Below are 12,683 nucleotides of genomic sequence, written 5' to 3' on the forward strand. Positions count from 1 at the left end.
CTATGAAATGTAGTTGTGGTTTCCATGCTCTTGTATCACTAGAAACTTAGTTCCATGCTTGATATGTTTCGGCCACTACTAGTTTAAAGGCCTAGAGAAATTTAGAACCCAACTTATATATGTTCATGATGTCTCTTGTGATAATTGCTATGAAATGTAGTTGTGGTTTCCATGCTCTTGTGTCACTAGAAACTTAGTTCCATGCTTGATATGTTTCGGCCACTACTAGTTTAAAGGCCTAGAGAAATTTAGAACCCAACTTATATATGTTCATGATGTCTCTTGTGATGTATGCTATGAAATGTAGTTGTGGTTTCCATGCTCTTATGCCACCAAAAACCTAGTTCCATAATTTATATGTTTCGGCCACCTTGAGTTAGGGGGTTTAGGAAGTTTGGAATTTAAAACAAATGTACTTATGATGTTCCTCATGAAAATGTATAAGATATTGGCTTAGGGTTCAACACTTTCATGCTACTTGTAACCTAGAATGAGACATGCTAGGGTTCGGCCATGATAAGGTTAGAAGCTTAAGGAACTTAGAACTCAAACTAAACATGCTTAAGTTGTTCCTTATGAAACATGATATGATATGTGTTTAGGGTTTACATGTTTGCATGTTGCTTAGAACTTGATTGCTCTTCATGAAGGTTTCGGCCATGAAAGAATTAGAAACCTAGGAGGGTTTTAAAATTTAGGTTAACATGCTTATGACCTTTCTTATGTTAGTATGTGAAGATATCATGAGATTTTTATGTTTGTGTGTTGTCTAGAGATCATGCCCTACTCATGACTTTCGGCCATATGGGTTTAGTGACCTAGATGTACCTCACATGCTATGTAATGAATCAAGAAATGTTATTTAATGATTTCATGAATGGTTATGTCTTCTTATGATAAGTGATATGCTCTTTTATGTATGCTTATGATCCATGTAGGTGCTATGTGCCCAATTATGCATGCTTTATGATATGATAAAATGACATGCTCATTATGCAAGCTTATGATCCATGCATGTGCTGTGTGCCCAAATATGCATGCTTTATGATATGATAAGTGATATGTTCATGACGTATGCTATGATTCATGCATGTGTTGTGTGCCCAAATATGCATGTTTTATGATATGTTAAGAAACATGATATGCATGAAAGGATAAGAACTATGATATGTATGACATGCTATTTTACTTTATGTATGGCTTGTACCAAGGGTGGGCTCCATAAGCGCCCCGGGGTCGATGGACTAAGAAACGGGCCTCGTTAGGGATGGGCTCCTAAGTGCCCCTAGGTCGATGGACTAAGAAACGGGCCTAATATGTATGCCTTATAGGGTTCAAGACTTGCTACCTTGGACCTACATAGGACGCGGGCATTTATGTATGTGGTACAAGTCGGGGCCCTAATCATGTTGAGATTATGTTTAAGTATGTACATTATAAGTTTTCAAAAGACATGTTGCATATGTTGCATGATGTATGTTTAAGAATTCACCTTGCTTATATTCTATGATTATGCCATGCTATTTATGATGATGTTATGCTATGCCAGGATACATTTGATGATCATGTTATATTATGCCATGTTACTTTATGTTATGTTACGATATGCCATGATATGCTGCTTGATATGATAAATTTGTTTTTATGCCTCTTGACTTGTGGTTTTAATATGTTTTACGGTTTTTGTGAGTAGGAAAGGAACTTACTGAGCCGTGAGTGCTCACAGCTTACTTTCTTGTACCACAGATAAAGGCAAGGAATGGATGTACTAGGGGAGCAGCAGGAGGGGCTAGAAGGATGTGTGTGGTAGTGGATTGGCTAAAGGAAAAGACCTGCTTTTGTTTAATAAGAAATATGCCATGTTGATATTTTTACTTTATGACTCCATGACATTAAGTATGTGTTTGGGTATTGAGACTTAAAAATTATGATGGGTATGCTATGTGGTTCTTTTATGTCTATGGTAATGTTAAAATAAGAAAAGTTTTTAAATTCTCTAAGTAAGACTTCCGCTGTATTACGCATGTATGTGTCCAAGTAACCCCCGTGGCCTTAGCAGGATGGGCGGGGCGTTACATTTTGTTAGTGTCGTTGTTAGTTTTACGTTCATATCGTTTTATGTCTTCCGCTGCTGTGTATTTATGTTCTAGCCGAGTGGGCTGATGATATGAACTGCGTGATTGTGTTTATTTCATTTGTCCAGCCGGGTAGGCTGAGTATATTAAATTGCATGTCATGTTGTTTATATTTTGTATATATATTCCAGCCGAGTGTGGCTGAGGTATATTTTGTATGTAGTAATGTTTCAGATTGTCACCCGTACAGGGGAGATGCTGCCGAAATTTCTTCGGACAGAGACTCCTTTGGGGCGTGACAGGAAGAACTAGGGCATAGTGAAGGGCGGCTGTCGACGAAGTAGAAGATGGCTTGTGCCGGCAGAGGAAGAGAAGAAGAAGAGGGGAGATGAATCGGAAGAAGAAACTACCGCGTGAGAGGAGAAGAAGGCTCGCGAGTTGATTAGGGCATTCGGGGGAAAAAGAAACGGGAAAAAAGAATAAAAGAAAAGAAAAGAAAAGAAAAAGGAAAAGAAATACAACTTTTCCTCGCTTAAATAGGTAGCCTAAACAGGCTTTCCCGGACCATGTTTTCATCCCCGTAAACTCGTCCCTACGAGTTTCGAAAAATTCCCGAAAATTTTCTAAAAATTCCGGAAAATTACCTTATCATTAATCGTCATTTTTCGATATTTTACAAGTTTTCCACCGGTGTCTATTACATTTTCGACCGATGTCTATGAAGGCGATGTAAAAGGTCTGCCATTTTAGACATCGGGTTAAAATCGGTGTAGTATCACTTAACGACACCGGTGTTCGAACCGGTTATTAACCAGTGTAGTATCACTTAACGACACCGTTTCATCAACGGTGTAAAACCGATGTAATATTATATGCTAATAACACCAGTTTTGGCAGCGGTATACAACCGATGTAATATTAGTTAATAACACAGATTTTGCAGCGGTGGAAAACCGATTCGAAAGAGTGAAGTGTTGCAAATTTCGGCTAAGTATTGGTGGGAAAATTAAATTATTTTATTTTATCATAGACACCAGATTTTAAAAATCGCTGTTAAAATCAGTGTCTATTAACGAAAAAAAGGTGCTCATAGACATCGGCTAAAAAAACTTATGTCTATGAGCGAAAATATGCGCTCATAGACACCGATTTTTGGAAAATCGGTGTAAAATACTCAAAGACATCGGTTTTTCCTTAAAACCGTTGTTGTTCCACCGATATCTATGAGGATTTTTCTTGTAGTGGAGCATCAATAGATTTTGGGTTTCTAAAATTGTGTTCTCTACGCCCTAAGTGAGTTTAGAGTGTGTCAATTCTAAATGGAAGGGTAGTTAACTTAATCGTGGTGAAGTTGACATTTTGAGGTATTTTCAAGGTAATGTTACACCTTAAAAATGAAAGTTTAAATTTTTACTCTTGAAAAAGTAAGAATATGTCAATAAATTTAAGGAATTAATGATTAAATTGACACAATTATAAGAGAAGTCAGAGAAATATCAAGTTGGGACTTTAACATTTTCTAGGGAGAAAAAGGGCAAACTTAGCTTTAATTTTAAATTCAGCAATTAGTTAGTGATACTTGGATGATAATCTAGGTATTTTTTATTCTAAAATTTTCATAATTGTGTGCCCTATAATATGCCATGACATCATTCTTCTTGCATTCATATGTTTATGAAAATTGCCATGTCATGTGATACGTGCATCATTTAGAAATGATAGATTTTTTTTTTTTGAAAATACTCATTTTGACATATGCCATAATCATTTTCATACATTATTTTAAATCCTCGTAACTAAGGACAATAACATAAATTGACATCCTATGTTAGATGATCAAAATTTTAAATGCCTAGTTAAAAATGCATGATCCCTTAGTTTATAAAAAATATTTACTACATCTCACAAAAAATTATAAGGTTGCCTTGTTTGTGTATTGAGACACATTAGATATAAGTGAGATGCTAAGAAGATAAACAAAACTTAATATTTGATTTAGTGCATCTTTTTGAAGTTTTAGTATCATTAAAATATAAGATTATGTGAAGTCCAATCATGGGGAAAGCTAATGTACAAGTCGTGTTTAGCCCAAAGATTATGATTGAAAATTATGTTTTGAAAAAAAGAATATTTCAAAATCACTTTGGAAAATCATGGTGAAGTCTATCTTTTAATAGAGATTATCATTGATTAGTTGGATACAAAGTAGAGTGAAATATTGAAGTTTTCAATGGTTTCTAATTTTATATCAATCTTTAAAAAAGATAGTTATTTTCATCGAAAACTATTTTTTCCATGATAGTTTATGACATAAGTAATGCCTATGTAATATTTCATGATTTTTTGATAATCGTAGAATTATTTATGATTTTATAAAATTAGTCTGAAATTGAAATTAGAAAATTAGATACAACAATTGATTAGGTTAATCGATTATTGTACACCAATCGATTAGGGCAATCGATTGGTGGTGATTTTTCACGAGTATAGAGACTCACAGAATCGATCAGGTAATCAATTAAGCGGTAGTAATCAATTAGAACAATCGATTGACATGTAGTAATCGATTGAATTCTAACTTTAATCGATTCAGAGAGGATGTACTTGATTGGTAGTTGAAACCAATCGATTAGAAATGTTTATTTTGATTTAAGTAGTTTGATTTCAATCCATTAAGTTATGTTTTCGAGTTAACCATCCCTAACCCTTTGAAGTGCTTTGATAAGTATTTAAGGATATTTTTCTTAATGAAAGTAAGAAAGGAATAGTTAAAGAGTTATATTTAGAGTTTAGGAGGAGGTTTGGATTCAAATTTGAATTTTCAACATCAAAACTTCAACCTTGGATTTCCTAAAGGTTTAGGAACTCTAAATCATTATCGGGTGCAATGATAGAAGTTTGAAGCATGTTTTGATAGAGAGATTCTCCTTAAAAGCATGATTTTTTCTTAATGATAAGAATGAGGAGATAATGGAAGATTGAAAATCTTCGTTGTAATGAATGAATGCTCAAGGGTGAGTATAGGATACAATGAAAGGTATGACACTTTCATTGGGTTCCTTTGATAAAATTGACTCTTAAGGGGAAGAGTTTTTGATGTGTGTCAAAGGAAGAGAAAATATAGGAATTAAGTTAGAAATCCTCATTCATGCTTTAGCATGGGATGAAGAAGGAAGTTGGGCTAATGGGCTAGCTTAACCTAAACATATTGGCAAACGTCAAAAGGGAGAGATTATTGGGAGATTGTTAGTGCAATCATCCTCGAGTCAAGGTTGACCAGTTTAACTAAGCTTGAGTGGGTTTGAACTTGAGTTTCAAGGTTTAGATAATATGTGGGACAATATGTGAGAAGAGGTCAAATAGGTCATGATTGACCGAATATTTGATAATATGTGAGACGAGAGTCAAGTAGGTCATAAAGGAATGAATACTTGACTGGAAAGACCTAACTAGAGGGTAGGCAAGGAAAAGTTCTAACTCTAGGGTTAAGCAAAGGGAAAGTCCAAGTAGATCAAGGAGGATCACATGTTGGCAAAGGAAAATCCTAATTGTGGTTAGACAAAGAAAAGTCCAAGTGGGTCAAGCAGGACAACATGTTGACAAAGGAAAGTCCAAGCGGGTCAGGGAGGACCATATGTTAGCAAGTGGAAAGATCTAACTACGGTTAGGCAAAGGAAAACCCAAGTGGATTAAAAAGGATCGCACATGGGCCAAAGTAAAGTCCTAACTGCGGTTAGGAAAGAGGAAAATTCATGTGGGTCAAGAATGACCACACTTATTGATCGGAAGTCCAACGTAAAGTTGACAAAGTCAAAGTAGGTTAAAGGTTGACCGGACACTTGGTGAGAAAGTTTCAATAGGTCACGGGTGACTGGATGTTGGGCAAGGTAATCCTAGACTTGGATCAAGCTAGTTAGGGTTAGGAAATCGATTGAGTAATCAATTGGCCCAAACCTAATCGATTAGGGCAATCAATTAGGCTGATTGGTCCAATCGATTAGGGCGGCCTTTCTTGCAAGAATAGAAGGTGGAGGAATCGATTCCGATCATGTTAATCAATTAGATTGGGAAAAAGTTGAATCGATTGGGAGGCGTCGAGTAAACCCTAGACAAGGGTTTTCGCTGAGATTGGAATGTAACGCTCACACACATTTTGGTCGTCAGTTCTTAGGTGTTTGGGAAAACAAGTGTTGCTGTATTTTCCACCACCAAGAGGCATATACAAGCTATAGGAGATCAAGCAAGGTATTTATTGTATTATATATTCATTTCATTGTTGTATTTTTTTGTTGTGAACTTGTACAAGGTTTCTCTACCTCCGGATTATTTTCGAGAAAGAGTGTTTTTTATAGTGGAGTGTGTGCATTATATGGATCCTTAGATTAGTCACCTTAAGGAGATGGATATCAAGTAAATCCGAGTGTTAACATTGTTTTGAGTTTTTCCACTGCAATAAATCAACAAGATGAAGTGATTGAATCTAATCACTCCCTCTAACTCTCAAAGTGTCTTAACACAACTTATGCACATTTAGAAACTGACTTTCAGGATATTCGTCCCATTTGAAATTTAAACCCTAATTCTTTTATTTTTCCTTTGAGTGCTTTATCATTGGGAGCAACACACCTTTGAACATCTTTTAAACTAGTCCTCATTAGGGAGAAACATCACATAGTGTCCCTTTAAAGGCACTAATATCTCACTATAAGACTTTTCTCCTACTAAGTTAGACTAAAGCTAAAATTATTTTTAATGTGAGCCTATTTATCTTTATAATCTAGCTAGTTGTTCAGGTTTCGCTTGACTAATCCTAAAAGTAGACGATTCTCTCTAATTCATCCTACCAGATAACTACTGGGTATAACTTATACATACTCAGAAGTCGACATTCATAATATTTATCTCATTTGAAATTCAAACTCTAGTTCTTTTATTAGAGTACTTCAGTGATACAAGGTGTTAGATGCAGACCCCCAAGCTGACATGGAAAAGTAAAGTCAAGGTAAAGTGGTAATCCAAGTCAAGGAAAGATGACAGTCAAAAGGTCACCTCTAAGCGGGGCTTAGTCCTCTGCCCAGTATTAAGGCCCCCAATCCAAGGACGATCGATCCAAGAGACGGTCGGTCCTTCTATATCCAAATGGTCATTACTCATCCAAGTCAAAAAGAAGACTGGTCGGTCCTAAAGGACGACCGGGAACATGCTCGGTCGGATTTCCGTGATCTAGTCTTACTCCGAATACAACTTCATGTATGACTTGTAAAGCATGCTGGCTTTATTCGTTCTCCCACCCTCCTTTATATAGTCAGCCAGGTAAAAAAGATGACTAGTCACAGAACTCGATATTCTTAGCTTCACTGAGCATGTCAGATAACTTTAAGAAACCTTGCCGAATTCTTATGGCTCAAGATATTACTCCAAGCGACCAGAAGACCAGCCTCTTTACACAAAGACGATCGATCGAAATAATTGGTTGGGTCTTTTAAGGGCTCAGTTTCCTACTTTCTAGAAGCAAGCATTCCTGCATATGGTCGGACAATCATAGAACTGCCTGGACATAAGGGACTCATTTCTCTACTATTTCACTCGTCTCAAGCATTCCACCACATATACTCGAACGGTCTTAAAGACAGTGTGTTCTTACATAAAGCAGTGGCTCTATTGTACATTGATCTATCGCTTGATTAGGTGGTCAGTTGGCTAAACTCTCGAGAAATGTCCAGGGAACAACATTATCAGAGAATCACAACAATTTGTCAGAAAATAATAACCATGTGTCAGAATATATTCCTCTATGATAACATGAGCATTCAATAGAACCTTCATCGAATGTTGCTCTACATTGTCCGTTATCCGACACTTTATTACAACATATTCCTTCAACCACCTCATCAATGACATCAGTTATAAAAAGGGCGCACGCGGGTAACGAAAATTTTCTCGGATGGTAATTATATGCCTCCAAGGCTGTATATATTCTCTTACTCAGCAACTTCTAACATTTGACATTTTCTGTCATCTCATAATTGCGGAGGTTATAGAGGTGGTGTATAAAAGAGGTTCCTCTCCGATGAAAAGGTACGCAAAAAATACTCTTCATTACGCTCACACGTACTCTACTACTCAATTACTATTCTACTTTCTACTCAGGCAAGACACTGACTTGAGCATCGAAGGGTTTTCGCTAGGGACCCCTTTTATGGTCATTGGCGCTGACATTATGTTGGCTCGTTCAAATGTATACAAGGGATTTATCACACGATTCCATAATTTTTTGATTCAATCCGGAGGTCTTCGCCCAGTCTACATTGCAACTACATGTTCAATGCGCCATCTCTAACTTTGAGAGAAGATCATTAATTAGCATTGCACCACACCCATTGGGGCAATGTGACGTATATCAAGACCTTTAATTAGGAGGCATATATTACATCAACTAGGACAATTAATAGAAAACTGTTCTTAGCATAGCTCAACATTTTCAAATTATGCCAAATAAAAATAAATTGTTCAAATAATTAAAAGATAAACAGTGACTAATTATTCAATAATTAGTTCTAAATGAAAGTAGTAGTTTGCATGAGTTGAAACCCTTCCTTGAGAAGGGCCCCCATCAGCCACAGTTCCATGGAGGTCGCACTTATCTCCTTAGTGAAATCTCCACCCTGAAAAACACTCATCGATCATTTCAAAAACGAAAAACAATGTTATGCAAAAAACCATAACTCACGTTGATCGTCATGGTGAAGAGAAACCCCTCGTTCCCGAGCGAGAAGTTGGAGCTCTCGAGGTCGAAGCAGGAGAGGGACTCGAGAGCGGAGTAAAGAGAGGAGGTGCGTAGAAGAGACGACGATGCATGCTCCACGCCGGAGCTAATGTTGCCCTTCACCTTCACGTGGAACCTCCCCTCTCCGACTTCGCACGCCTTCACTTGAATTATCTTGTTCCCTACTATGCTCACGGTGGTCGATTTGGGGATTGTGTTACTCCTTTTAGAGGTTTGATTTTGAAGGGAAGGGTTTTCTAGCTTAGAGAAGGAAGATTGGAGCATCGATATTTCTTCCTCAAGTTTCTTGGCTTGAGATTGCAAATCTTTCACGTACATAACCGCATCACTAATGATCGAGGCTTTGTCCATCTGCATCCGTACACAAACATACATGCTACTATAACAAATTAATTAAACCGATAAAGTACAAAGGTGCGTTATATATATGCTATAAATGATTTTAATATATATCAATGGAGATGAGTGCATATCGTACTGACCGTATCGAGTAGGCGTGGTGGTTAAGGACCGAGTAGATCATAGTTTGCTAGAGCAACCAACGAAGGTAGACACAATTAGGCAGGGTGGTTATGACTAATTTTAAAACCGGTTGATGACTAACTTTAAAATTTTGATTCGATTTCTCCCTTAATGACCACACAAGTCAAAACCATAGATGCAACAGAAAGCGATACGAATTTTAAGATTCTATCCCGCTAGATCATATCGTCTTAAAGGTCCTAATATGATCATCAATAGGACCGAACCGCCCCGGAGTTAAGGTTTAAATTTCATACTATTTGGATGAACATTTATAAACACTTTTCAATTTATCCTGATGATTAATAAATTTTTTTTATAAAAGTACCCCTGTCATCTCCGAGTTAACTGGTTCAAATTAGGATGGCCTTCCTATAATTTGATTTCCGTGGAAAAAACAGGTTCAAAGGGCAAAGCCTAATCGCCTAATTAAGCATCTTCTAGACTGAAGATAGAACTTAATTTATTCTAAAGTAAAGATTAAAAAAAGAATCTTGTTCTTAATTAATTAAATCAAAGCAACAGGTTCATGAATTTGGATCTCTCTAATTAATGTTTAGCCACATGATATACTAATTAATTAATTAGCACAGTAATTAACTGACGATGATGAAGAAGAAAGAGGGCATACCTTGCTGATGGTAGGAACGATCGAGCGAAGCTCGTAGAGCCTCTCCTTCATCCTCACCCTCCTCTTCCTCTCCGACACCAGGGTCTTCGACCGGTCTCGCCTCGCCTTGGCGGAGGCGCAGTTAGACTGCCCTCCGCCGCCACCGGCAGCATTCCGGGCGGCAGCACCTAGCGGGCCTTCCCCAAACAGGCTCGAGTCGGCATCGACGGCGGCGAGCTGCCCGCAGTCGAACGGCGCCATGAAGTCATCCAGGTCTCGGCCGTAGTCGAGGTCGTCGGAGACGTGCTCGTCGACGAAGTTGAGGTCGCCGGCGTCGGCAATGTCGGCGTGGGCGAACGGAATCATGAACTCCATGATGATGCGTTCTAAATTTAGCTCTGAATTTGTGGAGCGGTCTCGTATTTAATGGGCTTCCCTGGTCGTATGAACGGAATCGTTTTAGACGTAATTAGTGGAATTAATTAAAATGCTGGGCCCACCGGCCCACCGGCCCACCGAAAAAAACAGATTAAAAAAATCATGATATCGCAGGTTATTACTCGTGAAGTTCTTTTCCAATTGAAGAAACTAGTTATTACTCGGGAAGTTCTTTTCCCATCGACGAAACTAAGCACTCCCCCTGTTTGGCGCAGCGGACCAGCGGTAAGGCAGCCTGGATGCACATGAGAGAGACAGATAATTAAAATTTTATTAGAAAAATATATTATTTTATAAAATATAAATAGTGTATAACAAAGATTACTACATTAATTATCCAAATTAGTATCAAGTTTTCTACTTAGACCCAAAAATTCTGAATCAATTTAAACCAAAATCAATATATTCTAGAAAATCTTCTTAACCTATGCCTTCGTATACAATTCAGTGAAATGCCGAAGAGATTAAGATAAATTTTTAAGTTTAATGTTTTTTTTCTTCTAAATGAGAATTAATAATTTTTCTAAAAGAACGGTATCTTCATTGGTCCAATATATTGCATTAGATTTGTTTCATGTCATTCTTCGTCGTCACCTTCACCTCTAAGGTTCATTTCATTCTGGATCCTCTAAGTCATCAAGCACATCTAACTTGATCATGCCAAGTAACAATCAACTTAATGTTGGGTTGGAATGATGGTAAATAAAGTTTGTATATGGCAAGGATGGACTTATATGATGGATCTCTACATTGGTAGGAGTTCTTTTAATTTCGATAAAATCTAAAAATAAAATTATGAAAATTTAGGTATAAAGTGGATGATATTATATCATTATGGATGATCCTATCTGAAAGTTGGAGATGATACGTTAGGTAGATGGTTACGACCAGGGCGGTGTCAAGATTCCTTGAGGCCCTAGGCAAAAAAATTTTAAAAATAAAATTTTTTAATATATTTTTAATTTTCTTTAACATTTTTAATTTAGATTTGGGACCGAAAATAATAATTTAAAAAAAAAATATTTTTAAAATTAGTTATTAAAAAGAATTAAATATTTTTTTAAAAAAAAACTAATTTTTGATATAAAATTTAATTTTCTGACGAGTATTTTGATAATAATTTTATTTTTTATTAATAAAATTATTAAATTATTTAATCTTTTTAGTTAGAATGTCAAATAAACTTTATTATTTTTAATTTTAAAAATTTATTTTTGCTAATACATTTTATTTGTATTTCATGTTAAAAAAATCTTTAATTCATATTATTATCGAGAAATAAAAAGAAAGAGCGAGGAAGAAATATTATCGGCAAAGGAAGAGAAGGACGTTCTCTCCGAGTATCATCGGTGAGAAAGGAGAAACATGCAAAATCGTTGATGAAAAAAAAGAAAAGGGCACAATGCATTGATGAGAGAACTATTAGGATTTTTAAGAAATATTGAGGAGAAAAGAATTCATTAGGTTTTATAAGAATAGTATTACTAATTGCAAAATAAAATGGGAATCAGAGTAATAATAAAGAAAGAAAGAAATATGTCAATTTAAAAATGAATTATATTTAAGGCAGAATAAAATCTCATAAAATTATGGTAGACAATTAATGAGGAAATAAAAATAACTACAAGGTATAAATAGGAAGTGGAATCGATAATGAATTAATTGGCAAGGTGTCATTAATGAATTAGCAAGACATTTATAATTAATTAATATTAATGATACTAATTTAATTTTTTCAATATCTTTAATTAATTAATCAATGGACCCCAATAAAATTGGGGCCCTAGGCATAGGCCTTAATGGCCTATGCCTTGAGCCGGGCCTGGTTACGACGTTGACCGGATGAAGACCTCTACGTGGGATCGAAGATGCTTGAATGATGCGTTGAACTCCCTACACACACTCCAAACGAGCCAACAAAATGTCAGCGTCAAAAACTAAGGAAGAGGTCTCTAGCAAATGCCTTCTGACGCTCAAGTCAGTATATGACCGGACACGAATTAGAGCAACAGTAATAGACAACAGGATGCGCGCTTAGTGTAATAAAGTATGTGTACCTTACCATCGGAGAGGACCCCTTGTTTATATATCACCTCTATAACCTCCGCAATCACAAAATGATAGAAAATATCAGGTGTCGGAAGTTGTTGAGCAACAAAGTATATGCATACGGAAAGGTGCATAGTCGGTCTGAGAAATCTTCTGTTATCCATGTGCACCCTTTTTGTAATTAACATCATTAATGAGACGG

General features: G+C 36.4%; 1 protein-coding gene across 1 annotated transcript; it reads right to left on the reverse strand.

The window, feature by feature from the left end:
• Positions 1 to 8,471: 8,471 nt before the first annotated feature.
• LOC121987756 (transcription factor BHLH156-like) lies at positions 8,472 to 10,385 on the reverse strand. Its single transcript, XM_042541489.1, has 3 exons — positions 10,016 to 10,385; positions 8,806 to 9,213; positions 8,472 to 8,740 (listed from the first exon to the last, which is right to left on the reverse strand). The coding sequence occupies exons 1-3, from the start codon at positions 10,367 to 10,369 to the stop codon at positions 8,633 to 8,635; spliced, it is 870 nt and encodes a 289-aa protein (XP_042397423.1). The 5' UTR covers positions 10,370 to 10,385; the 3' UTR covers positions 8,472 to 8,632.
• Positions 10,386 to 12,683: the final 2,298 nt, after the last annotated feature.

Source organism: Zingiber officinale, chromosome 5B (genome assembly GCF_018446385.1).
Source record: "Zingiber officinale cultivar Zhangliang chromosome 5B, Zo_v1.1, whole genome shotgun sequence".
NCBI classification, from domain to species: domain Eukaryota; kingdom Viridiplantae; phylum Streptophyta; class Magnoliopsida; order Zingiberales; family Zingiberaceae; genus Zingiber; species Zingiber officinale.